Here is a 27391-nt window from a genome sequence, read left to right as displayed (position 1 = left end):
AACTGAGAGAACTCACCCTAAAAATGGTCCTTAGTATCATAGGTAGATGGTTTGTGATCACCAGCCCCTCTCAGTGAGATTCTGATTATAATACTATAAAAAATAAATAAGGTACAAAGTCTCCCCCTCAAAAGCCCAAGTTTGTCTACATGTAGACCCAGGGTCTTTTGTCCTAACTGTGGAATAGAAAAAAGCAGTTATTTCCTGTTGGTGCCCAAAACTAGACAGCTTCAAGGATTCCTGGGAATGTCAGGTTTCTGCTGCATCTGGATCCTAAGTTATGGATTATTGGCAAAACCCCTATGTGAAGCATGAAAGCATGATGAGCAAGTACCTCTGGAACCCGGAATGCTAGCAGGCCTTGGAGGCCCTACAGCCAGAGCTGGGCTACACCATGGCTCTAGGACTTCCAAACCTAGAAAAGCCATTCATTTTTATGTCTGGTAGGTTAGGAGCTGCCTTAGGAGTTCTGATTCAAAGGCTGAGACCTATCCAGAGACTGGTGCATTCTTTTCAGAACCACTGAGCTCTCTGGTTCAGGGATAGCCCAGTTGCCTAAGAACAGAGCTGCCATTCCCTTGTTGGTCAACAAGGCCTCTAAATTGATGCTGGGACAACCCATAGAGGCACAAACCCTTCAACAGGTGCAGACAGTGTTAGAAGTCAAAGGGCACCATTGGCTGACAGGAAGAAGACTTCTACCAGATTGCCCTGACAGGTCTGTCAGACTCTTAAACCTGAACATACGTCCACCTTGCAGCCCAGGTGAGGGGCCTGCAGCGTCACTGTAAGACAGACCTCCTCCAGCAGGCCTGACCTCTGGGACGAGCCCCTCGAGAACCTGCGTGCTGAATGGCACACGGATGGAAGGGCTGTTACAGAGGGAGCAGTGTGGGTGGCAGGCTATGCTGTGGAGAGTTTAACTGATGCCATAGAGCAGGAGCACTATCACCCCAAACCTCAGACCAAGAGGACAAACTGATTGCTCAGATTCAGGCCTTATAATTGGGAAAAAGTAAAACATTCAATATTTATACCTATTCAAAGTACAGGTTTCTGGTAACTGCATGCCCACACCACCCATATGGTAGGAAAGGGGAATGTCATGAGCTGAAAACTCTGGTATTAAACATGAAGACCTAATCATGCTTCTTTGAGAGGCAGCTCAGCTTCCTCAGCAGGTGGCAGTTGTTTACTGAGAGGATGCATCCAGCGTGGACCAGGGAAACAGTAGGAAGAGAAGGCCACCAAACGGGGGAGGGGGATCAGCCTGCGGAGCCTGACAAGGTGCTGACCCCAATAATAGATCCTTCCACGTTCCCCAGCCGTCCCCAGTAGCCCCAGCAAGAATATGAGGAGGCTGAGGTTGGGATACAAGATGAGGATATCAGTGGTTCCTCAAAAATAGTGGAGTTCTCCCAGGATCAGACCAACAGAAGCTCATTAAACTCTTCCATGATGCTGCCCGCTGTGGGAGAGAGAACTGGTGGAAACTGATCTATGGGGTCTTTACAGGGAAAAACCATAAAGTAGGTGACCCTGCCCTGTGAAGTCATGTGTCCACAATAATCCCCCAGACCATCCTGTCTTACCTTCATTGATAAAACCACTGCACCATGGAGGGACACACCCAGAAGACTGACAGATGGGTTTTACAAGATGCTCCCTAGATCTGGACTCCAGTACTTTTTGGTGTTCACCTGTACCTTTACAGAGTGGAGGGTGCCTTCCCACTGCACTGAAAAGGCCGTAGAACTTTGTAGACTCCTCTTTTGGGAGATAATCCCTCATTTTAGACTCAATCCCTCCAGAGTAATAATGGGCCGTCCTTCTTAGCAAGTGTTGCCCAGACCCTCTCAGGCCCCCAGGAATGTGCCATAAGTTACATGCCTCCTGGCTCCCCGAGTGTACTGGAAAGGTTGAGCAAATGAATCACATCCTTGAGAAAACCATAGCCACGCTCTGCCAAGAAACACACAAACCATGGACCAAAAGCTTCCCAAAGCAATCCTCAGGGTCCACACTGCCCCCAGGGGTGTGATGTGTGGAAGACCTTTCCTTACCACTGACCTCACTGACAGGGGCCTGATCAACCCGGGACAGGTCGAGAGTCATCCTGGAACATGGAGCGCAGGTTTGCCAGCTCCTCAGGAGACATCATCCCATGCCCAGTTTCAACCAGGGGACCAGGTTTTGCTTACAACTTAGAGTGGAAAGGACCATTATTGAGGGATCTTGGCCACCCTTACTGCAGTAAAATGCAAAGGAGTCCCCAGCTGGGCCTACCTCTCCCAGTAAAGCAGGTCTCTTCTAAGCCCCATAGGCCGCTCCCAAGGAGCCCACCTACTACTGCGAGCCAGTGATGGAGCTGAGACATCTCCTCAAGGGAAGAACAGATGAGCTCCAGCAGCTCTGTGTCAGGCTGACACTGGCTGGGGCTGTCACCCACCCCTCCATCAGAAGAGCCAAGGTCTAATCGAGGGCAAGGGATTTTACACCTCCAAGGTTTAGAGTTCAGCTGTCCTTCCTCAGCAGACAGCACTACACACGATGAGACCTTTGTCCCCCTCTCCAGGAGAGAAGCAAGGGTCACTCACTCAAGCTCTTCCTGACTTACTGTGTGTCCATCCCCAGCTCCAAACCAGTCAGGAACAAGGACTATCTAAACCCTGACTGCAGAAGATCCCCTACTGCCATGATAGGAACTTCCCCAGTCTGCATGCCTGCCCAGAACACCCCTGGGTGACCCGTATGTGGCCTTCCTGGGGTGATGGTAGTGAGTAGCACACTGTTTTTTGAGTGTGTCATGTGTACAGAAACCCATAGTCACCTACACAGAGCACTGAGCTAAGTGCAAACCAAACGAAAATGGCATGTGCCAAGGAGAATGAGCCAAGGAGAATGAGCCAAGGAGAAGTGCAGTCTGGGTGCTGATCCACACGCTGTGTGTGGGGAGTTCACACCTCCTCAACCCTGTAAAAGTACCTGTTCAGCTCCCGTGAGGGAGTCAGGTGGCGAAACCTCTTCTTGCTGTGCTGTCTCTAGTGTTTGAGGATAAGCCCCCAGTAAGCCTTGTCTGGGTTGCACGGTGGCCTCTTGCCAAATGCTGCTTGCAAGTGAGTCAGAGAACCTGGAGTTGGTAACACTTCCTCCTCGGCTGTGCCTCTGGTGCCCCAGTGTGAAGACTGCTTTCATTGTCTCCCAAGAACCAGCCCCTGATAGTACCCTAGGGTGGGAGCACTGAGAAGAACCAGGGGATCCAGAGATTGCCCTCTTTGTTTAGTTCCCTGTGATGTTGCCATAACCAAAGGAGCCTGGTCCTCAACCCTGGACTTTCTGGAGATTTCTCTGTGTAGATAGAGTTGAGCCTCCCATGGCTAGCTCAGCATCATTTGTCTTGGGTTGGCCATGGCAGTTAACCACCTGCCCATCTGTTTTCTGTCTTGTAAGGTTTTGTTTTGGAATGTTGTCTCTTCTATGATTCTCTCTTTGTCTTTAAAAATAACTTTACTGAGATAGTATATAACAAGAGTTTACCCTGTAAAGTATTAATAAGGGTCTTCAAAATGTTCACAGGAATGCATATTTTGCAAAAAGCTATACATGGAATTCAAAAATGTTTTGTATCAAGACTCTATCTCTTAATTCCATTTTCCATGAACTTCTTGATGTACCCTCATATACTTTATTTTTTTAAAGATTTGTTTATTCAAAAGTCAGAGTTACACAGAGAGAAGAGAGGCAGAGAGAGAGAGAGATCTTCCATCAGATGGTTCACTCCCCAATTGGCTGCAACGGCCAGAACTGCGCCAATCCAAAGCCAGGAGCTTCTTCCGGGTCTCCCACACGGGTGTAGGGGCCCAAGGACTTGGGCCGTCTTCTACTGTTTTCCCAGGCCATAGCAGAGAGCTGGATGGGAAATGGAGCAGCCAGGTCTTGAACTGGTGCCCATATGGGGTGCCGGCGCTTCAGGCCAGGGTGTTAACCCACTGAGCCACAGTGCCGGCCCCACCCTCATGTACTTTAAAACGTACATAGTTCAGTGGCTTTAGTATATTCAGAGACTTGTACAACCATGAGCATGGTCTAATTCCAGAATGTTTTCAGCAGCACAAAAAGAAACTCGGATCCATTTGCAGTAGCCCCTGGCAACCACTGATCTACTTTCTGTGGGTTTTCCTATTCTGACCATTGTATATAAAAGGAAACATGTAATATATGTAACTGACTTCTTCCATTCAGTACAGTGCTTTCAAAATTCATCTCTGTCATAGTATAGATGAGTACTTTGTTCTTCTTTATGACTGAGTAATATTCTATTGCATGGATACAGCACATTTTCTCTGTCTTTTCATCAGTGAGTGGACATCTGGGTCTTGTAGCTTGTGCATTAAGCAACTCCATTTCCAGGAATGAAGTTTCAGGAAAGAGGACCCCTGGGGGTGTGTGTGTGTGTGTGTGTGTGTGTGTGTGAGAGAGAGAGAGAGAGAGAGAGAGAGAGAGAGAGAGATCCACCATCTGTGATCTCCTCTGGCTTGTGAGTTCTCTGTGGCTGTCACTAGTCCTTACCCACTTGGGGCTGGGGCCTAGGCTGAAGGAAAGCAGTGTTGATTTTCTTCTCTGAGTTAGCAGAAGCTGTAGTGGGCAAGTCCTCCCTGATCCTGTCTTCTCAGCCATAGAATAAAGATACTGAAGTAGACCAGTCATTCCCGAGCATGGTCTGGCCCCCTTTCTGCACAAGGGCCTAGGCCCAGGGTTGCTGCAGCACAGATGCAGGCTCGGGGTGGGAAGTGGGAAGCATGCAGCTGGCATGGCTCCCATGGGCTGGCGTCTTCATAAACCAGACACAACAGGGCAAGCCATGATTTTATAGCTTTGCCTTGGGATGTGTAGTCCATTTTACCTCTACTTAGGAAGAATTAAAATAACAATGCAAGGGAGGAAACAAACACTTTTTCCTTCAGGTCGTTCCTTCTCAACTGTTTTGCAGACTACTGCAGTTCTTAAATCCGGACCCTTTGAGAGCTGATGGAATCTCTGATCTACAGCAGGTATTTCAGGCCCTAAAAATGTTAGAAGAGAGAGGGAACAGTTTTCTCTGTCAGTCCCTCACTTTTCTCCCTCCAGACTTGGTATGAGGAGAGAAACTCATAGATGAAGGACTTTACCTGGAGATACCTTTTCAGAAATTACCCAGTGAATCACTGCTTTAAAGAAATGGTTATTTTTTTTTAACTTCTTTAGGTATTTGGTTATTGTGTTTTCAACTTGGCAGTGTGGGTGCATTTTTTAAGTTAATGGACTTGGGTTTTCACACTGTGAACTTTTTTTTTTTTCCAGTTTTGTAAAGTTGTTGCTACCCTGTACTTCAGGGCAGACATGGTTGTGTGATACCTGTATCTGCTTAGTTGCAGAAGTTGAAGTCGGCTGTGCAACCGCCTGTTGCAGTGCTCTGGAACAGGATCGAGCCCTGCTTGACCATTGACACGTCCCCTCTTTCAGCAGACCTGAAAAAGGTAAGTGCGCTTGTGAACCCAACTCCTGAAGAGGCACCGTCCTCCTCCAGCATGGAGTTCTTCATAAACACATCTATGGTTCTACTTTGCTTTGAAGTCCTCCCCTAAGCTTTTTTTTTAAATAATTTTTTTAGAGATTTATTTTATTTATTTGAAAGAGTTACAGAGAGAGGTAGAGAAGAGAGAGAGGTCTTCCATCCACTGGTTCACTCCCCAGATGGCTGCAATGGCCGGAGCTGTGCCTATCCAAAGCCAGGAGCCAGGAGCTTCTTCTGGGTCTCTCACATGGGTACAGGGACCCAAAGACTTGGGCCATCTTTCACTACTATCCAAGGTAATAGGAGAGAGCTGGATAGGAAGAGGAACAGCTGGGACTAGAACCGGCACCCATATGGGACGCTGGCTTTAACCTGCTGCGCCACAGCGCTGGCCCCCTCCCCTAAGCTTTTGCTGCTAACTTCTCACTGACTCTTCAGCCCAGGCTGAGTCTAAGTGAACAGTACTTTTGGGAGAAGCCGTTTTGTGACTGCAAGCCTTGCGAAGCCCATGTTCAAATGTGCCTCTGAAAAGGGGCTCCAAGGAACAGCCAGTGGCCAGGGCAGATGTAACACACGTACTTCTGAATTGGTCTTCTCCAAACTGCCTCACAGACGATGCTTTCACTTGGCAAATTCATCATGTATGATTACTTCCTGGTAGAAAAGAAAGGTTCAAAATATTTTTTTAAAAAATGGATACAGGAGTTTTCAAGATGGTGTATTATGGAAGGAGCTTACTGCTCTAGACTAGGGGAAGATAGTTAAAGAAGTGGAGAGAGTGCAATCTCAGGGAAGAGAAAATGGCAGAGGAAACTCCATACAAATTAAGAGGGACACCACGGACCTAGGTGGAGGGTGTAGATGTGCACAACTCAGGACCCCAGCAGCCGAGAGCCTCAGCACCAGCTTTGGAGAGTGAGGTGAGACCAGACTGCAGCAGCCCAAGCCAATGGTGATAAAGCTGTGGGAAGAGCCTGGTGTGAATCCAACTTGGAGCCCTGTGGAGGACAGTATACCTGCCAACCTAGAGGGAAAAAAATGGGGCGCGTTTCTCTGTGCACAACCACCTGGCACCAGTGCCCTGTAACTAGCCAGTGAACATACGTAACAGCTGCTCCAGCTCATGTCTGCATGCCCAGCAACCAGCTGAGAGGAGATGCCTGAGTCTGGCTGGGAGAACTGACAGGGTACTGGGGACTTGTAACTGTGGGAGCCTTGTGTGCCAGGATGGGACTGCATGGGAGGGCGCAGGGTGTGGCTGGGACTTGGGGCAGTCACTGTGGGCGGTTGCACATGTTCAGGGCTCCCAGATTGCCTAGTGAGGGTCACTGCTTCAGGATCCGGGTTTACACTGAGAACTGCACAGATCCTTTGGGTGTTCTTGTGGCAGCATGGATGAAAATTGTATCTACTAGGGCTAGCACCCAGGCCTTGGTCTACTTTGAGGAGAGGAGGTGATGAGCTGAGTCTAGACCAACAGCAGAATAAACCTCCCCTCTGATAATAATAATAATAATAATGATAAAAGATTTACCATGCCCAACATAAGTGTAACCTTGGGGACTCCCCTCACCTTGGAGCACTGAACAGAACTTCTTGACTACACCCAACTCATGCCTGAATATATTCACTGAAAGAGCAGACACTCCACAAAGGCTTAGTCCAAAAATAAAAGCTATCACAGAGAAAAAATAAGAACAAAAAGTATCACCACAGATGCCTAATAATAAACAGCAATTCAAGAAACAAGAATAAGGAAGATAACATGACATCCTCCAAAGAACATAGCACTTCAGTACTAAAATGTAAAGATGAAGAGATTGATGAAATGCCAAATGGATTTCAAAAAATTGATTGTAGAATTACTTAAAAGTGATCAAAAGCAAATTCAAGAGGTAAAGAAATATGTACATGACATGAATGAAAAATTTTCCCATGAAATGGACTATTCAAAGAGAAATCAAAATATTAGAAATGAAAAATTCAGGAGGTCAAATAAAAAATGTACTGGAAAGCCTTAACAACAGACTTGGTGAAACAGAAGAAAGAATATATGAAGAGAAGTATCTGGAAATTTTACATTCAGACCAAAAGAAAAAGAAGAAGAAATTAGAAAACTGAAAAACACTGTTGGAGATTTATGGGATACTCATAAGCGACCCAATAGATAGGTTTTAGAAGTTCCTGAAGCTGTGGAAAGAGAGAATGGATTAGAAGGCCTTTTTAATGAAATAATTACACAAAACTTTCCCCAATTTGGACAAAGAAGGGGATGTCCAAGTACAGGAAGCACATAGAACTCCTAATAGACATGACTAGAAAAGATCTTCACTGTGACAAATTGTAAACTCCCTACAGTAAAACATGTGGAAAAGATGCAGGAGAGAAATGCCAGGTTACTTTCAGAGGATCTCCAGTTAGACTCATAGCTGACTACTCATCAGAAACCTTACAGGCTAGGAGAGAATGGTGAGATATATTCCAATTTATAAGAGGAAAAAACTGTCAACCCAGAATACTGTACCCTGCAAAGCTGTAATTTATGAATGAAGGTAAAATAAAGACCTTCCATAACAAACAGAAATTAAAAGAATATGTTGGGGCCAGCGCTGTGGTGTAGTGGGTAAAAATGCCTCCTGCAGTGCTGGCATCCCATGCAGGCACCATTTCTAGCTAGTCCTAGTTGCTACATAAAGAAACACAAAACATGGTCATCACTATGAAAGAAAGTGAAGGCAAAAAATCTCCCAGTAAAAGTACAAAAGAAATCCAAAGGAAACAATAGGAATATTTATGGAAAAATGGCAGGGCCAAGTCAAGTCGTTATTTATCATTAGTCACCTTGGATGTAAATGACCTCAGGTCTCCAGTTAAAAGATACAGACTGTCTGGATTAAAAAATAAAACCCATCTATTTGCTGCCTACAAGAAACACATCTCACCAAGAAAGATGCATGCAGACTGAAAGTGAAAGGATGGAAAAAGATATTCCATGCTAACAGAAACCAAAAAAGAGCTGGTGTTGCCATCCTAATATCAGACAAAATAGACTTTAACACAAAAACTGTTAAAATATGCAAAGAAGGGCACTACGTAATGATTAAGGGATCAATTCAACAGGAAGATGTGACTATTATAAATGTATATGCACCTCATTACAGGTCACCTGGTTGCTTAAAAAAATGTTGATGAATCTAAAGGGAGACATAGACTCTAATACAGTAGTAATGGGGGACTCCAATATCCCACTTTAAGCATTGGACAGATCAACCAGACAGAAAATCAACAAGCAAATAACACAGTTAATTGACACTACAGACCAAATGGATCTAACAGATATCTACAGAACTTTTCATCCTACAGATGCAGAATACACGTTCTTCTCACCAATGCATGGAACTTTCTCTATGATACACCACAAGTTAGGCCATAAAGCAGGTCTCAGCAAATTCAAAAATATCAAAATCATACCATACATCCTCTCGAATCACAGTGGAATGAAGCTGGAAATCAACTCAAGAATCTCTAGAACATAGGTAAACACATGGAGACTGAACAACATGCTCCTGAATGAACAGTGGGTCATTGAATAAATCAAAAAATTTCTGGAAGCAAATGACGATGCATCAAAACTTACGGGATACAGCTAAAACAGTGTTAAGAGCACAGCACTCGGTGTCTACATCAAGAAATTAGAAAGGCACCAAATAATGAACTATTATTGCATCTCAAGGACCTAGAAAAACCACAGCAAACTAAACCCAAAATTAGTAGGAGAAGAGAAATGATTTTTTAAAGATTATTTATTTGAAAGTCAGAATTACACAGAGAGAGGAGAGGCAGAGAGAGAGAGGGGGAGGTCTTTGATCCGATGGTTCACTCTCCAGACGGCCACAACAGCCAGAACTGTGCCGATCTGAAGCCAGGTGCCAGGAGCTTCTTCTCGGTCTCCCATGCAGGTGGACCCCGTGGACTTGGGCCATCTTCTACTGCTTTTCTGGGCCATAGCAGAGAGCTGGACAGAAAGTGGAACAGCCATTTCTCGAACTGGTGCCCATATGGGATGCCAGCGCTTCAGGCCGGGCGTTAACCCACTGTGCCACGGCGCTGGCCCCAAGAAAAGAAATAATTAAAAATGGAGAAGAAAAAAAAACAAAATTGAAACAAAAAAAGCAGTACAAAACATCAGGGAAGGGTCCAGTGCCGTGGCTCACTTGGTTAATCCTCCGCCTGTGGCGCTGGCATCCCATATGGGCACTGGGTTCTAGTCCCAGTTGCTCCTCTTCCAGTCCAGCTCTCTGCTGTGGCCCGGGAAGGCAGTGAAGGATGGCCCAAGTGCTTGGGCCCCTGCACCCGCATGGGAGACTGAGAAGAAGCACCTGGCTCCTGGCTTCAGATCAGCACAGCGCTGGCCGTAGTGGCCATTTAGGGGGTGAACCAATGGAAGGAAGACCTTTCTCTCTGTCTCTCTTACAGTCTATAACTCTACCTATAAAAAAATAAAAAACAAAACAAAAACAAACAAAAAAACCCAGAGAAACAAAGAGCTGTTTTTTTGAAAAAATAAACAAAATTGACAGGCAGACCATTGGCCAAACTAACCAAAAGGAAAAGAGAAAAAAGAGGGAGAAGACCTAACAATAAAATCAGAGATGAAAAAGGAAATGTAACAGCAGACACCACAGAAATAAAAAGAATCTCAGAAATTACTACAAAGAACTATATGCCAACAAATTGGGAAACCTAGAAGCAATGGATAGATTCCTGGATACATACAACCTACCTAAATTGAGCCATGAAGACATAGAAAACCTGAACAAACCAAAAACCAAGATGGAAATTGAATCAGTAATAACTGATCAAGAAACGCCCAGGACCAGATGGCTTCACTGCTGAATTCTACCAAACTTTTAAAAAACTGACTCCAATTATTTTCAAACTATTCAAAACAATTGAAATGAAGGGAAACCTCCCAATCTCCTTTCATGAAGCCAGTGTCACCTCAATTCCTAAACCTGAAAAAAAGCACAACAGCGAAAGAGAACTATAGACCAATTTCCTTGATGAACATAGATGTAAAAATCCTCAATGAAATACTAGCCAACTGAATGCAGCAACTCATCAGAAATATTATTCACCAGGACCAAGTAGGTTTTATCCCTGGTATGCAGGAATAGTTCAACATTCACAAATCAATCTATGTGCTACCTCACATTAACAAACTGAAGAACAAAAACAATATGATTATCTCAATAGATGCTGAGAAAGCATTTGATAAAATACAATATCCTTTCATGATAAAAACTTTGAGCAAATTGGGTATAGAATGAACATTCTTCAATACAATCAAGGCAATTTATGATAAACCCACAGCTAGCATCCTATTGAATGAGGAAAAGTTGGAAGTATTCCCACTAAGATCTGGAACCAGACAGGGATACCCACTATCACCATCATTATTCCGTATAATCCTGGAAGTTTTAGCCAGAACCATTAGACAAGAAAAATAAATCAGAAGGATATAAATTGGGAAGGAGGATGTTTGCAGATGAAATGATTCTATATATAGGGCATCCAAAAGACTCCATTAAAACTATTGGAACTCATAAAAATGAGTTTGGTGAAGTGGCAAGATAAAAAATCAACACAAAAAATCAGTAGCCTTTGTATACATAGACAATGCCATGGCTTGATTCTAAGATCAATCCCATTCACAATAGCCACAAAAAAATTAAATACTTCTAAATAAATTTAACCAAGGATATCAGTGAACTCTACAATGAGAATTACAAAACATTAAAGAAAGAAAGAGAGGAAGAAAAAAATGGAAAAATCTTCCATGTTCATGTATTGGAAGAATCAATATCGTCAAAATGTCCATACTGCTGATAGCAATTTACAGATTCATTGTGATAACAATCAAAATACCAAAGACATCCTTAGATACAGAAAAAATGATGCTGAAATTCATATGGAAACACAAGAGACCCTGAATAGCTAAAGCAATCTTATACAACAGAAACAAAGCCAGAGGCATCACAATACCAGATTTCAAGACATACTACATGCAGCTCAATTCACAATAGCTAATATATGGAATCAACCCAAATGTCCATCAGCTGATGACTGGATAAAGAAATTGTGGGATATGTACACCATGGAATACTACACAACGATTAAAAAAAAATGAAATTCTGTTGTTTACAACAAAATGAGTGAAACTGAAAAACATCATACTTAGTGAAATAAGCCAGTCCCAAAAAGACAAATACCATATTTTCTCCCTGACCTGTGATAACCAATAGAGCACCTGAAAGGTAATCTATAGAAGTGAAATTGACATTCTGAGATACAGTGACTTTGAATAGCCCTTGTCTTAACTGTTGAAGAACAGTTTTTTTTCATGCAATTTCTTGAACTCTTAGTATAGAGTTAGTCATATGATTATAGTTAATTGAAAGTAGATCTTAGTAAAAAATAACAATGGGAATAGGAGAAAGAGGAGGAAAAGGGGTGGGAGGGTGGGTACTGTGCAAAGAATCAGTATATTTCTAAAGTTATGAATTGCATGAAGTGTATGGTCCTTAAATAAAAGGTTTCTGGAAAAAAATGTATACAAAGAGAGACAGGTATTAGTGGACAGAAGTGTCTACAGGCCTTTCGAAGATGGAAAAACAAGTGGTGCACTGTGGCCGATGATAGTGGACAGAGTGAGGCTGTGAACTTTCCTGCCCTGTTCCCTGAACATGCAGAGCCAGTTTGTATTGTTTCCAGGAGAGAGAGATTGGAGACTCTTTCTGGAAAAACCACATGGCCCTGGAGAAGTAGCCTCTAGATGATTCTGTCTGGAATTCTCCCAGTGCAGATGCCCACCTCCTGGCCTGCATTCCCTCAGTGACATGACACTCACATGATGACAGGTTGTCCCACCCACCAAGCTTCTAGCCAGGTTTTAGTGTTGGCCTCTGCAGTAGTTCACAAACAAGAGAGACCAAACTCTGAAGGAAATAGACAATGCCAAGATAGAAGAACATGTGAGAATGTAAAAGGATCCTCCAGAATCAGAGAAGAAAACTGCATCCAGTTAACATGACACGGTGCTATAAAAAAAGGAACAGTGAGAAAATAAAAACATGGAAATCCAAGCAATTACAGAAACTTTCAAAATCAGCAGTTGGTTTGAGATATAAAAGAGAAGCTAACTATCAAAGTAGAACCACAAAGGCAAAGAGATGGAAATAATTTTAAAAAACAAAAAAGATTTTTGACCAGTCCAAGGTCTGAAAGTGGGATTTCTAGAGAGAGATGGAAGGGGGCAGATGGTTCTCTGAAGGGTGAGCTGTGGCCATTGTCCCGCCTGCGGCCATGACTCTGCAAATTAGCGGTTAGTCTGCCATCACGGACAGAGGATGGCAGATGTGTGGCTGTGAGGCAGCTACACCCAGGGGTCTTGGAGATCGTGGAGGCTTCTAGAAGAAGAGGACCTGGTCCTCCCAGGACCAGCAGTCGGAATGATCTCGGATGTCTCCACAAGAACAAGGGGTGTGGCCTTGAGCCCTCTGGTGAGAAGTGAGTCCCTTCCTCATTATGTCAGGGAGGGGAGAGGTGGACTGAAAACGCCTTCAGATGTTCAGAGCTCCACAGAATGTACATCCCCTGTTCTCCATCAGAGCGAAGGCTTAAGCCAAGAAGGGAACTCCCGGGATGGCAGTCGAATGCTGAATGCATAGAAACAGCCTGGATCGCAGTGGCTTCGGGGAGGAGGAGGTCACAGAGAAAGGGTGCTGAGGAGCCCAGCCTTGGGGAGATCCTGACATGGTTGGAAAGCCGGTGGAACATTTGGATTTTAGTGTCGGAGACGTAGGAAAAGGAGCAAATAGAAGTGTGTTTTTAAAAAGCCTTCCAAGTGAAGCTGATAGACGGACTGATTATTAGACAAATAGGGAGGAAGAGCCACACTGATGTCCCAGAGTGCTTGAAGCAGAGGTCAGTGTGCCACCTATGGGGAATACCATATTCAGTAGAGGCTAATCTGTAGTGGTTATTGGACTAAAGTGAACAATGACATGGAGTTTTTGTTGGTTTCCTGTACTTTATTGTGGTTTTGGGGTTTTGTGTTTCGTAGACTCTTCAAAGAAACAAGTACCCTGGACCCAGCCACACGGAATCCTACTCGTGGCCTCCCATAGCGCGTGGCTGCGATGTGGTGGTCATTTCTCACTGTGGAAATGACCCTTTGCTGTACCTCCCACCAGTTCTCACAATTTTGCAAACGGGGGGCTGCTACAAGTCGCTGCCAAGTAGAAACGGAGTAAGTTGAGATGGTTTGGTTTCCCAACAAAGCGGATTCAGTGTTTATTTTTAACTGTTGGTGATGGTCTAGTGACAACTTACTCAATTTGTTTTCACCGTTTTATAGATAAGAACATTAACTCATGAAAAGTTACTTGGGTAAATTCTTTACAGCTGACAAGAGGTAGAAGTAGAATATAAGTATCTACTGTTATACATTCTTTAAATTATTTCATAACAACCATATTGTTTTATAATCCTGCTGTGACCACATGAGGGGACCACATGAGGGGATCTGAAAATAACTGAGAAAGATGATGGGATGGAAAGGAATTGAGTATTAGAGTCGAATGATGGTGGGCAGAGACAGCTACCCTTACTGGGTTTTGTCTTATGGGTGAACTGATGGATCTGAAATCTGGCACAAAGGGTGCAGTACAAGTAGTTCTGCCACTCGTCGTCAGGTGACAAATAGTAGGCAGAAACATGCAGTAGTTTGTTGTTATGCTATGCAGTTTAATGATTGCCCTTTGGACATGTGCATCATTTTATATATATATTGATTTAATCAAATGAGTAATTAACCACTTTTTAATTTATTTGGAAGAGAGAGATATAAACAGAGATCTTCCATCTACTGGTTCATTCCCAAAATGCCTGTGATAGCCAGGACTGAGCCAGGCCAAAGCCAAGGGCCCAAAATTCAATCCAGATGTCCCATGTGGATGGCAGGAACCCAAGTTCCTGAAGCCATCACATGCTGCCTGCTAGAGTCTGCATTAGCAGGCACCGGAATCAGAAGTAGAACTGGGACTTGAACCCAGGCACTCTGATAATAGGATGTGGGCATCCCAAGTGGCATCTTAGGCACTGTGCGGTCACCACGGTCACCACGAATGCATGCGTGTCTATCCCCGAACTAGTGAACAGCTGAGCCGTGCTGGTGAGATGCCACTTAGGTTAAAGAGAAAGGGATGTCCAGATCTTCCTCCTCGTGCCCCCCCTGCTTTCTCCACACCTCTGTGGCTGCCCCGCTCTCAGCCCTTTGCCTGGAAGTTGCACTCACCTGGGTTCTGTCTTCGTCAGTGGAGAGCATGTGTCCGGGAGGGTGTTTGGCAGCAAGTGCCTGGGGGCTGGTGGACTGCCGAGGTCGGAAAGGGGGTCTCCTCAGGAAGAGGTGTCAGCCTTTGGGAAGGCCCTTCTCAGTGGTGCCTCCTCGCACTGCGGGGTCTGGGGCCAGACTACCGTGTACTAGCTGTGCAGCTTTGGGCAGCTGGCTTACCTCTCTGTGCCTCAGACCTGCCATCTGTGAGATGGAGTAACAGTAGACCCCCCCGTGAAGGAGTGTCCGGAGGACTCGGTGAGAACTTGTGAAGTACTAGGTTTAAGCCCTAGGGAAATCTCACTCAGTGTGTCTCAGTCTAATGAATTTTGCTGAACTCTTCAATGACGATGGTCGTAAAAACTTGTGAGAGGCTTATGCTGTGCAGGGAGATGTTCTGGATGTTTCCATACACTAAGTTGGATTCCTAACCAGTGTCCACAATTACTTGAATTTGCTTGTCTTTGCAGCCTCTTGCAGTCATCGTGTGCCCTGGGTGGAAAAAGGCCCAATTAACTTTTGAATTATTGGAAGACTATAGCAAGTCCTCGAGGCCTCTTCATCCCATGTTGTTAACAATCGGACTCCACAAAGACGAAGCCAAAAATCTGAAGCTGCCCAGGGGGTGTAAGCGTCCTTTCCGGGCTGTTGGGTTTTCCTGTGGAAGATGGTGGATCCCTGCCCAGCGGGCCGTGTGATGACGGGGCCCTCGCTCCCCATCAGTCACCAGTGGGTGACCTTGAGACAGCGGTGTGAATTCGTTCATTTGGCAGCTCTTTGTTGAGCATGTGGAGTGTGTTAGGTGCTGGATACGTGGTGTGGACTCCAGCCTTGCCTGCCTTTCAGGAGCACGAAGCCTGGTGGAGCCCAGGCACTGGACTGGATACTGGCAGGGACGAGCCTCAGTGGGCAGGGGCTGGCCGCACCCACCTGAGTAGACAAACCGCCTCTGTTAGAGAAATTGTGGAAAATCTGATTTTTTTTTTCTCTGAAAATGCAGGTGATGTGATTGTTACAACCCCACAGAGCCTGCTGCGGCTGCTCACGGACCAGAGCTTGCTGTTTCTCAGGCTCTGCCACCTGGTCCTGGATGAGGTGGAAGTGCTGTTCTCGGAAGCTAACGAGCAGGTAGGCCACGCGAAGGGTTGCAGTCCTGAGCGCTCTGCAGGGTCGGGGCGGTGTCCCGTGGGGAGCAAAGCGGCTAATCCAAGCCCCCTTCCCCTTGTGACTTCTGTGATGGAGAGAATGTGTATCTGGAATTTCTTTCCCACTGTTAAAGTTCTCACTGAGAAGCAGTTCTTTACCAGGAGATTTTTCTGAATATTTAGTATTTTTCTGATTATGGAAGCAGGAATTCTTAATTTAGAGAATTTGAGCAGAGACCAGGGAAAAGCCCCACATTCATAATCTCACATTCAGAGGAATTGCTTCAACTGTTTTGAAGTATTTTGTTTCTTAATTCCTGTTTTCGTTGATGCATATATTTTATATCAAGAACATATTTTAGGTACAGTTTTGTAACTTGCATTTTGCAGTTAACACTGTTGTATTGTTAGTTGCTATTCTGCAGCATGATTTTCATTGGCCGTATGGCACTGAGTCACATGCGTGTAACACAATTTACTCCAAAACTGTCTTAGTTTTGGACACTTAACCTAGTTTGTATATGTCTTTGGCTAAAGATCTTACTTTTTTCCTCTGGGGTTACTGCTGTACATTTGCCTGTGAAAGCACAGACCGAGGGACACTCCCCCTGTGTCACCGACCCTGCTCCCGCACTCCTGGGCCCAGCTTGCTTTGCAGTCTAATTAGTAAATAGTGAGATCTCCTTAGCTTGGTTTGTATTTCCCTGCGTTGAACATTGTGTCCATCCCTCTATGAATTGCATATTCATTTCTTTACCTTCTGTGGGTGGGATGATCTTTGTCACCAATTTTTAGAAGTTTCTGTATGGGCCGGCGCCGCGGCTCACTAGGCTAATCCTCCGCCTAGCGGCGCCGGCACATCGGGTTCTAGTCCCAGTAGGGGCGCTGGATTCTGTCCCGGTTGCCCCTCTTCCAGGCCAGCTCTCTGCTGTGGCCAGGGAGTGCAGTGGAGGATGGCCCAAGTGCTTGGGCCCTGCACCCCATGGGAGACCAGGAAAAGCACCTGGCTCCTGGCTCCTGCCATCGGATCAGCACGGTGCGCCGGCCGCAGCGCGCCGGCCGCGGCGGCCATTGGAGAGTGAACCGACGGCAAAGGAAGACCTTTCTCTCTGTCTCTCTCTCTCACTGTCCACTCTGCCTGTCAAAAAAAAAAAAAAAAAAAAAAAAGGAGGTTTCTGTATGAACATCTAATCCTTTGTTACACGTATGTACCAAGACTTTGTTGGTGCTCCAGGTTTTTTTTAGAGTGGGGGTTTTTGGACGTTTATTGACTTGAAATTTAACATTTTCTCCATTTTATATTTTATGTTCTGTCAAACCAGCTTATTCTCTCTTAAAATGAAATGAATTATACTGATTTTTTAGATGCTTGCTATATTAGATAACTTTAAAAAAAATATTGACGTTGAAGAAAGAGAGTCTGCACCTCATCAGATCGTTGCAGTTGGAGTTCACTGGAACAAACATATAGCGCATTTAATCAGAGAGTTCCTGAACGACCCCTGTGTTGTGATCACGGCCATGGAAGAGGCTGCCCTCTACGGCAACGTCCAGCAGGTAGCGGCCATGGGGAAGGGGAGCAGGGCTGATGAACACAGCAAGCAGCTGCATTACATGGGCTGATATTAAACCATTACACTCTGATTTGATTTGATACACAAATTTGTGATTATGTATAAATTTGTATTGATTTCCTAGGTATTATTTCCTTTGAGAATCAGAACTTACTTACAGAAAGTGAAACTGGAGCGCCTTGAACTTTTAGAAGATGATACTATTGTATGCCATTACTAGGTTGTGCACCTTTGCCTGGAGAGTGGAAAAACTTCTACTTTACTCCAAGTTCTTGATTTCATTCCAAGCCAGACACAGAAGACCTTGATCTTCACCTGCTCCGTGGCTGAAGCAGACATGGTGTCTAAGGTGAGCCCTACCACACGTTAAAATGTCCCCGCTGTTTAAACTGTGGTTGAATCTCAGGTCGTCAGAAAATGACTAGGGGAGCTGAGTATGCAATGGGGGAAATCCGAGTCCACAAGTTTAACATCAGGCAGCAGGGGAGTGGGCTCTGCTCCCGGAAGCACTGGTGCCTGGAGGCCTGGCAGTGGGTCTGGCGCCCCAGGGGTGCAGCCAGCCTCGCACTGTAGCAGCGCTCCCCTGGGGAGCAGTGCTCACGCTTTGTCTGGAAGAGCAGGGAGAGGGTCCCACTTGTGAAGAAATGCCCACATTTTGTGTCCCCTTTCTTCAAGAAGATTGAGAAGATGACAGTTACTGTGTAGCTAGAAAGATCAGATGTTGGCTACAAGAACCAGATAAACTGACTTAGGATATATTCAGTTTGATCTGATTTTGTCTACATAAGTGCTCAAATATAGAAACAAAGCCAGATACAGGGAGTGAGTTACACATCTACCTTTCTACAGTGATGACCTAGAAGGTAGAATTCAAAAGCCCTTCTTGGGGCGGGGCTTGACCTTATTGGGATGCCCACATCCCATTTTGGTGTGCCTGGTTCGAGTCCTGGTTCTGGCCCTTGATTCCAACTTTCTGCTAAAGCACGCTGGGAGGCAGTGGTGCTGGCTCAAGGAGTTAGGTTCCTGATACCCACCTATCTGGATTGCATTCCTGGGCTCCTAGCTTTGGCCTGGCCCAGTCCTGGCCATTGTGGACGTCTGGGGAGTAAACCAGCAGATGGGAGCTCCTTCCGTCTCCATCTCTTAAAAAAAAAGTGCTTGTTAACAAAAATGCTGTGTATTTGATGTGCGTACACATATACATTCACACCCATACTTTGTATATTACATACATAAATATATACATGTCATTTAAAAGGGAATGAAAATATTTTATCAAAATAATATTTCAGCGGGTTTTTAGATATAGATAGATTACAAAATTGGGAAAATACATTTATTCAAAACTTAGTCATCTCATTAGTAAGAATGCCTAATCAGGGAGATAGTAGTTTCCTGGGTAATGTAAAGTGGCTTATGTTGATAATTATTTTTAAAAAAAAATTATTTTTTATCTGAAAGGCAGAATTGCAGAGACAGAGGGAGAGACACAGAGAGAAGGAGCTTCCCTGTGCAGGTTCACTCCCCGAATGGCTGCAACAGCCAGGGCTGGGCCATACAGAAGCCAGGAGTCCAGAATCCCATCCAGATCTCCCAGCTGGGTGGCAGGGCCCCCAGTACTTGGGCTGTCTTCTGCTGTTTTCCCAAGTGCATTAACAGGGAGCTGGATCAGAAGTGGAGCAGCCAGGACTCAACCAGTGCCCATGTGGGATGCCGTATCACAGGTGTTGGTTTAACCACTACACTACAACTCCAGTCCTTATGTTGATCGTTCTTGATGGAACAAGTGGCTTCAAGCTTGTTCCTGACTGTGAACTGGCCTCTTTGGTTTCTCGTTTAGGTAGTAGAAAGCAATTCAATATTTTGCTTGAAAATGCACAAAGAAATGGTTTTTAACTTAAAAAGTGTTTTGGAACAGTGGAAAAAGAGGTTGAGTTCTGGCTCTCACATTGTCCTAGGTAAGTGTTTTAATTTCTAGTTAATAGGAATCCTGTCTTTAATTCATTTGTACTTATGTTTCTCATCTCCAGAGTTCTCATTCTTTCCCAGGTTGTCTGGGAGTTAGTAATGTTAATTTTAAGCTGGAGATTAACCTCCGCTATGATTTTCCTGTTGAGGTGAATCTAGGGCCCCCCACCCCCGGGCTCTCAGGTTGGTAACCGGCAGAAACCCTCAGTCTAGACTTTCTCCCTGGAATTGTGGCTGGCAGATCCCTGTTGGGTAGGTGGGTGGGTGAGTCGGCCTGTAGGCATCATTATCAGATACATGCCTGTGCCGAAATGTGTTGTGAATGATAGTTACGTTGAACATCAGAAATACGAAAGGCTAGATGCACGAAGTAAGTGAAAAGCATACAGGCAGCCTGCGCATTGGAGTAGAAAGAGGCACTGTTGAACTGGAAGGGAGGCCACTTCTCTCTAGAGTTCAATTACCACAGGCTGCGGCACTTTTGACAAAAACGGTGGGAAGGGAGTTTCTTTGCAAGTGTGAAGTAAAACGCACACGGCAGTGTCGTGTTGTGTGGTTTCTGGAGCGGCTCGTGCCCGGCTCACGTGCGGTTGTCGGAATCCTCTCCCCCAGCCTTGACGGACGATTGCATACCACTCTTGGCCATCACTGATGCCACATGTGTGATTCACTTCAGCTTCCCCTCCTCGCCAAAAGTTTTTGGTGGACGCCTGTATTGCATGTCTGATCATTTTCAGAATTTAACCGAACAGGTTTGCTTACTTTTTATTATCTTCAGGGTGTCACGGTGGTTTTCTATGTAATGACACGTTTCCCCATTTAGACTGGTGTGGGTGACCCCATTCCTGTGTTCACCCCGGTGTTAAGGGTTCTCCTGCAGAACAGGGAGACAGGAAGACCAAGTCTGTCTTGCTGCTGACGGAGAGAAACGCGAGCCATGCCATGGGCGTCCTGCGCTACTTGGAGCGAGCAGATGCCAAAGTCCCATCGGAGCTGTACGAGTTCACTGCAGGGGTTCTGGAAGCCAAAGAAGATAAGAAGGCCACAAGTCCGCTTTGTCCGTACCTTAAGGCTTTTGGATTTTGCAAGTAAGCCTGTGTTCTTGTTCTAAAAGGGAGGTAGCCCATGCCGTCAGGTGCACAGCTGCTGAGTTTACCGCTGGGCGCGTGCACCCTCCCAGCACTGAGGGGCACCAGAGGTGACTGCCCTCTCGGCAGCTGTCAGCCTGGAGTAATGTTGCTTGCTTTGAGCCCCATATAAAGGGACTTGTGGTAGGTGCTCTTTGTGTTTGGTCTCTTCCTCAACCCAGGGTCAGCAACACCTGTCTGTCGTTGTGGTTTCTGTATTTTACTGAGTGTAATTTGTGGCTGAGTGTTGCATTCTGTGACTCTGTCACAATGTGTGTGTGTCCCTCCTGCTGTTGCTGGTTTCTGGCTATTGTGTGTGAAAACTGCTACAAGCAGCCTTGTTCATGTCTTCGTGTTGAAATTTGCATCCATTTCTCTTTGTCTTTATTAAGGAGTGGAATTGCTAGGTCACAGGATGGGTGTCCAGCCACCTCCTCCTGGTGGTTAACCTATTGGGATCCTGAAGGCTGTAGAACACAGTTTGCGCTACCCGACCTTGGGGTATAGTGGCAAACCACTATAGTGACTTTAACTGGATTTCCCTACAGTGAGGTCAGACATCTTTTCATATGCTTGTGGGACATTAGACTATCCTCTTTTTGTGAAATGCCTGTTCAGGTTATTGACTGTTTTTAAATTGGGGGCTTTTGAGGGCTGGCACTGTGGCATAGTGGGCTAAGCATCTGCCTGCAGTGCCGGCATCTCATATGGGTGCTGGTTCTAGTCCCAGCTGCTGCTTTTCCAATCCAGCTTTCTGCTGTGGCCTGAGAAAGCAGTAGAGGATGGCCCAAGTGCTTGAGCCCCTGTACCCACATAGGAGACCTAGAGGAGGCTCCTGGTTCTTGGCTTCAGAATGGCTCAGCTGTGGCCATTGAGCAGATGGAAGACCTCTCTCTGTGTCTCTCCCTTTCTCTCTGTAGCTCTGCCTCTCAAATAAATAAATATAATCATTAAAAGTAAATAAATGAGGGCATTTATCTTGTTCTTACTGATTTATGGGTGGTGACTATATATGCACATATATAGGTGTACGTATAAAACATGTATATAACATACACACACATATATATACACATATACGCACACATACATGCATATACACACAGATGTGTGTATATATCTGGGACATGCATCGAGGATGTCTTCTCTCAGTCTGGCTGTAGTTTTTCACTCTTTTCAGTAGCCCTTTCATTAACAGACACTTGGTTTGGTGCAGCCTTTTAGGGTTGCTGTCTTGTATGTTTTTACATGAGAAATATTTGTCTATCTCTGGCCATAAAGACATTCTCCTATGTTTTCTTCCAGAAACTTTGTAGTTTTAGCTGTATCATCTAAGTCTGAGACCCACACTTGTCAATTTGTGTGTCTGGTGGGAAACAGGGCAGAGTTGCCATCTTGCACATGATGCTCCCTCACCATTTATTACGTGGGGCCAGCGTGTGGCGCAGCAGGGTACGCTGCCACCTTTGATGCCAGCATCCCACATCAGAGTGCTGATTTGAGTCCCAGCTCTTCTGCTTCTGATCCAGCTCCCTGCTAATGTGCCTGAAAAGGCAGTAGATGATGGCCCAAGTTTTGCCACCTACATGGGCAGCATAGATAGAGTGCCAGGCCTCTGACTTTGGCCTGGCCTAGACTTGGCTGTTGTGACTATTTGGGAAGTGAATCAGCAGATGAAAATTGATCCTCTCTCTCCTTCTGTCACTATGCCTTTCAAATAAATTAATCTTTTTTTAAAAGAGTATTCTAGAAAAGTAATCAAGTAATTCTTTATTATTCAGTGTTAAATTTTAGAAACCTTTCAATTATTTATATATTGTTGTGTTATATCAAGTATGAGTCGTGGTTACTTAACTTTTAAGGTGTTTGGAAGAAAAATTCTCTGATGATGGTAGATTAATTTTCTAAAGAACACTTACAAATTTGTGGCAACAATTGTTAGTGGTGTTTTTCTGGTTATAAAAATTTAGTGTTCTCTTTTTTCTCAGAGACCAAAGGATCTGTCCTGACCGACACCACATTAACCCAGAAATGGACATGCCCAGGAAATTATCCAACCAAGCCCTGCCCGTGTCTGGATACATTAAAGTAAGTTCTGGTAAAGATCCTTTTTCCCGCTGAGTAATGCCATCTCCGTGAAGGTGCTCCTGAGGACCAGAATCTTCCAGAACGCAGTTAGGACTGGGTAGTCAGTGCTAGGGGACAACTGCTTATCTGACAAGTGGCCTGGCTCCCTACATGCAGCCTCCTTCCAGGGCCCCAGTTTATTGGTAAAAGCAAGGTCAAATTAGCCAAATGGAGGAAAATTTAGGGATTGGATTTTTCAGTTATATTTTTAAAATATTGTTTCCATTTGGGGCTATTAAAAATAATGCATTGATTACATGAATCTTTTCAAAACATCCAAGATTATTCCTTTGAGGAAAATTCTTGAGATGCAAATAGAATGGCTGAGTTAAAGAGTTCATTTTCTTTGAATTCTAGATGTCTTCATTTCTTTTTGCGTTAAAATATTTCCTCTCAGCCGGCGCCGTGGCTCAATAGGCTAATCCTCCACCTTGCGGCGCCGGCACACCGGGTTCTAGTCCCGGTCGGGGCGCCGGATTCTGTCCCGGTTGCCCCTCTTCCAGGCCAGCTCTCTGCTGTGGCCAGGGAGTGCAGTGGAGGATGGCCCAGGTGCTTGGGCCCTGCACCCCATGGGAGACCAGGAAAAGCACCTGGCTCCTGGCTCCTGCCATCGGATCAGCGCGGTGTGCCGGCTGCAGCGGCGGCCATTGGAGGGTGAACCAACGGCAAAGGAAGACCTTTCTCTCTGTCTCTCTCACTGTCCACTCTGCCTGTCAAAAAAAAAAAAAAAAAAAAAATTTCCTCCCGTTCACCTCTTTCCATAAGACACTGTCTGTTGTGTTAGTGTCTTAGGGCTGCTGTAGCAAGTTACCACAGCAGTAGTGACCTAGAACAGCCCCCATTGACTTCCTCATGGTTTTGGAGGCCGGAGGTCCAGGATCAAGGTGTTGGCAGGGCCGTGCTCCCTCCACAGCCAGAAGACAGCCTGTGCTGTCTCTCCAGCTTCTCTTGACCCGGCCATTCCTTGGTGTGTCTTGCTCGGAGCCACACCACCCCCATCCCTGCCGCAGCCTCCTTACCGCCCTCCCCCTTTTTTCTGTGTCCCCTGGAGAAGGCCCACCCCTGACCCGGCCTATTCACGACATCTCCTCATCTGCAGAGCCCCTGTGAATGCTAGGACACAGACGCACCTACGTGTGGGGCTGTTTTGCAAACTATTATGGTTTTCATTATCGAAATAATTTTTTCTTTAATTCCTCATTCTTTCCTGAGTTCTGTCACTCATTTCTAAGCTTTTCTAATTCTGATTTATGTTATTCTTTTATATAATAATATTTTTAAGCTAAACTGAGCATGTCTAGAAATTGCAGATTACAGTTTTAGTCTCTTGTGTATCCATCTTGCTAATGGCTTTCATTGTAGAGGCTGTTCTGCCTCTAACTGTCTTTTTAACTATTTTATTAAATATTTTATTGCTTCTTATTTTATTATTACTTAATGTGAGATTTGACTCTTACTGTGATTTGAGTGTTGAGTGTCCCCGAGTTCTTGTGTTAAAGGTTTGGTCCCCAGCATCTCATGTTAGTGGTGCTGAGAAGGCGGAAACTTCACCCAGTTGTGAGGGTTGAAGGGTTGGCCTTCAGGAGGTGATTGTTTTTAATGGGCTGTTAGGGTGTTAGGATTGAATCACAGGGAGACAGGGGCACCTGTACTCCCTCTCACTGAGTGACGTGCTGCACCTCCTTGGGACCCTCCCAGCGACAGTGCCCTCACCAGATGCCCGGCTGATGGGGTGTGGATTGATGGAGCTGTGGATTTCGACTTGAACCTCCAAGTCTGTGATCCAGAATAATCCTCTCTTTCCTTCATAGACAGTTTGTTCCAGGTATTTTGTTACAGTGACAAAAAGCCGATTCATGTAGCCTCAATTCTTTGTCTTGCTCACTTTTATGTAAATTCCAGTTTCTGAAAATTTTAGGAGGTGTGGGTCAGGGTAATTTTTCTAATTTGATAGAGTTCCCATTTCTGTTGTTGTGTTCTGTATGTTTGTGTGTGTGTGTGTGTGTGTGTGTGTGTGTGTGTATATATATATATATAGTATGTGTATGTTGATAAAGTGTATGAGGTTTGGAAACATCCCGGCCGTCTCCCTTCCCACTTCGGTCTGGCCATTCTCTTGCCCTTGGAGGGTCAGTCTGGGTGTGTCATAGCGGCGGCAGCCTGCCCTGCTGCAGAGCAGGTGAGGGCCTTCCCAGTGTAGCTGCTGTTGTCCCGCAGGCCACAGCATCTTCCCAGGCACCTGCCGCCTCCCCCACAGTTCTCCATTCCCGAACCCATTGGACGCTCTGCCGCTTGCCACCCAGACACGGGCACCAGGCAGCTTTGGTGGATGTGGGTGGCTTTTGCTCTACTTTTAATTGTTTTTTCATTGTTTTTTAAATTAATAGATACTAGTTTTTGGAGCAGTTTTAAATTTACAGAAAAGATGGGATTCCATAAGCCTCCCCCCCACCCCCAGTTTCCTCTGTTACTAGCATTTTGGGTTGGTGTACCACATTTGTGACAACCAATGAACCAGTATTGCTGCATTTTTATTAACTGAAGTCCGTGGTCTCCGTGCCGGCTCCCTGTTGCTGGTGTAGAGTTGTGACAGGCGTGTGGTAGTGCCTGTCCCCCACTGCGACGTCAGCATTGGAGTCCTTTCATTGCCTCAAGCCCCCTGCGCTCCGCCTGCACGTCCCCCTCCTGCCCCCACACTTAGGACAGCCATTCTGCTTTCCCAGAATGTCGTCTATTTAGGGTCTTTATCAGATTGCCGGCTCTCGTATAGTCATTAATGCACGCCCGCAGGGGCCAGGCGTGTGGTACAGTGAGTTCAGCCACCACCTGCCATGCTGTCATCGCGAATCAGAGCACCACTTTGAGTCCTGGCTGCTCCACTTCTGATCCAAATCCCCACTAATGCACTTGAGAAGGCAGCAGCGGACGGGCCTCTGCCACCTGTGTGGGAGACCTGATGGAGCTCCGCCTGGCCTTGGCTGTTTGTGGCGAATGGAAGATCTCTGTCACTGTGCCTTTCAAAAAACAAAAATGAATCTTAAAAAAAATACACATCTAGATCTCTGTAACTCTACCTTTTAAATAAAAATAAACAAATCTTGAAGAAAATCATACACATCTGTATTTCCTCCAGCTCTTCCCATGGCATGAGGCTTCATTCCTTTTCCGAGCTGAATAGTAGCTGGTGTCAGTGTCACAGTTGGCGCGTCCGTTCACCTGCTGCGTCTGGGCTTTGGCTCTGACTGAAGGTGCTGCAGACACCCATGTGAGCTGTTTGGAGTGTGCTTGCTGGATCAAGGGTGCACGGTGTTTAGTTTTACAAGACACTGCCAACTGCTTTCCAGCACAGCTGTGTCAGTTTACATTCCCGTGAGCAGTGAATGGGCCTTCCTGTTGCTCACTTCCTCACCGGCGTTTGGCATAGTCAGTGTGTTGGATTTCAGCTATTCTGTCAGCTTGTAGTATTTTTAATTTCCAGTATCCTCATGACACACCATGCTGAACATTCCTTCTTTGTTAAAACATGTATTTATTTATTTGAAAGGTGGGAGGGTAGTAGATAAAAATATACAGAAAGAGAGTGAGCTCCCATCCGTTGTTTCTCTCCCTAAATGCCCTCAGCAGGGGACCAGGATCACTAGCCAGGTCTCCTGTGTGTGTGGCAGGGACCTTGTCACTTACCCTGTCACTGCCTCGTCCCAGGATCTGGGTTAATAGGAGGCTGGAACCAGGCTGAGCCCAGGAGCCCCAGCTGTGGGATGCAGGCATCCTAGCCTCCAGGCCAACTGTCGCCCTGAACAGGCTTTCATTCAAAAGTATGCCATCAGTATGGAGTCTTGGGTAAAGCGTCCATTCAGATGGTTTTAGTTGGTTGGTTTATTTTCCTATTATTGAGTGTTAAGCGTTCTTTGTATATTTTAGATACAACTTGATCAGTTAAGCATTTTGCAGAAGTTTTCTCTCAGTCTTGGTCTGATCTTTTCATTCACTTTATGATAGTGTGTCTTTTGCAGAGCAGAAGTTTCTGTTTTTAATGCAGTCAGCTCACTGATTTTTTCTTTCAGGATGGTGCTTTTGATGTCCTATCTTAAAAAGCCATCCCCGGGACTGGCACTGTGGCGCTGCAGGTTAATCCTCTGCCTGCGCCACTGGCATCCCATATGGGCGCCAGTTCTAGTCCCGGCTGCTCCTCTTCCAATCCAGCTCTCTGCTGTGGCCTGGGAAAGCAGTAGAAGATGGCCCAAGTCCTTGGGCCCCCGCACCCGCATGGGAGACTGGGAAGAAGCTCCTGGCTCCTGGCTTCGGATCAGCACAGCTCCGACCGTTGCGGCCATTGGCAGTGAACCAGCGGATGGAAAACCTTTCTCTCTGTCTCTCCATCTCATTCCTATGCCTGCAGCGCCAGCACCCCGGGTTCTAGTCCCAGTTGGGTGCCAGTTCTGTACTGATTGCTCCCCTTCCAGGCCAGCTCTCTGCTGTGGCTTTGGAGGGCAGTGGAGGAT

At 45.6% G+C, this 27391-nt stretch overlaps 1 protein-coding gene across 3 annotated transcripts in view; it reads left to right on the top strand.

Moving 5' to 3' along the window:
* Positions 1-27391, top strand: part of LOC127486210 (putative ATP-dependent RNA helicase TDRD12) — a 90807-nt gene that overhangs the window by 47051 nt on the left and 16365 nt on the right. For all 3 annotated transcript variants that reach the window (XM_089319112.1, XM_089319109.1, XM_089319110.1), the window contains 11 exons: positions 4991-5051; positions 5409-5516; positions 13680-13865; positions 15419-15575; positions 15949-16076; positions 17459-17650; positions 17888-18016; positions 19508-19625; positions 20248-20387; positions 20503-20723; positions 22751-22850. In XM_089319112.1, coding sequence (XP_089175238.1) covers positions 4991-5051; positions 5409-5516; positions 13680-13865; positions 15419-15575; positions 15949-16076; positions 17459-17650; positions 17888-18016; positions 19508-19625; positions 20248-20387; positions 20503-20723; positions 22751-22850 — 1540 coding nt within the window. The remainder of the gene's footprint in view (positions 1-4990; positions 5052-5408; positions 5517-13679; positions 13866-15418; positions 15576-15948; positions 16077-17458; positions 17651-17887; positions 18017-19507; positions 19626-20247; positions 20388-20502; positions 20724-22750; positions 22851-27391) is intronic.

The sequence above is a fragment of the Oryctolagus cuniculus genome, chromosome 18 (assembly GCF_051225735.1).
Source record: "Oryctolagus cuniculus isolate XC-2025 breed Fujian yellow rabbit chromosome 18, ASM5122573v1, whole genome shotgun sequence".
In the NCBI taxonomy this organism is placed as follows: domain Eukaryota; kingdom Metazoa; phylum Chordata; class Mammalia; order Lagomorpha; family Leporidae; genus Oryctolagus; species Oryctolagus cuniculus.
The sequence above is the reverse complement of the archived record's forward strand: the minus strand, read 5'-3'. Positions and strand labels throughout refer to the sequence as shown.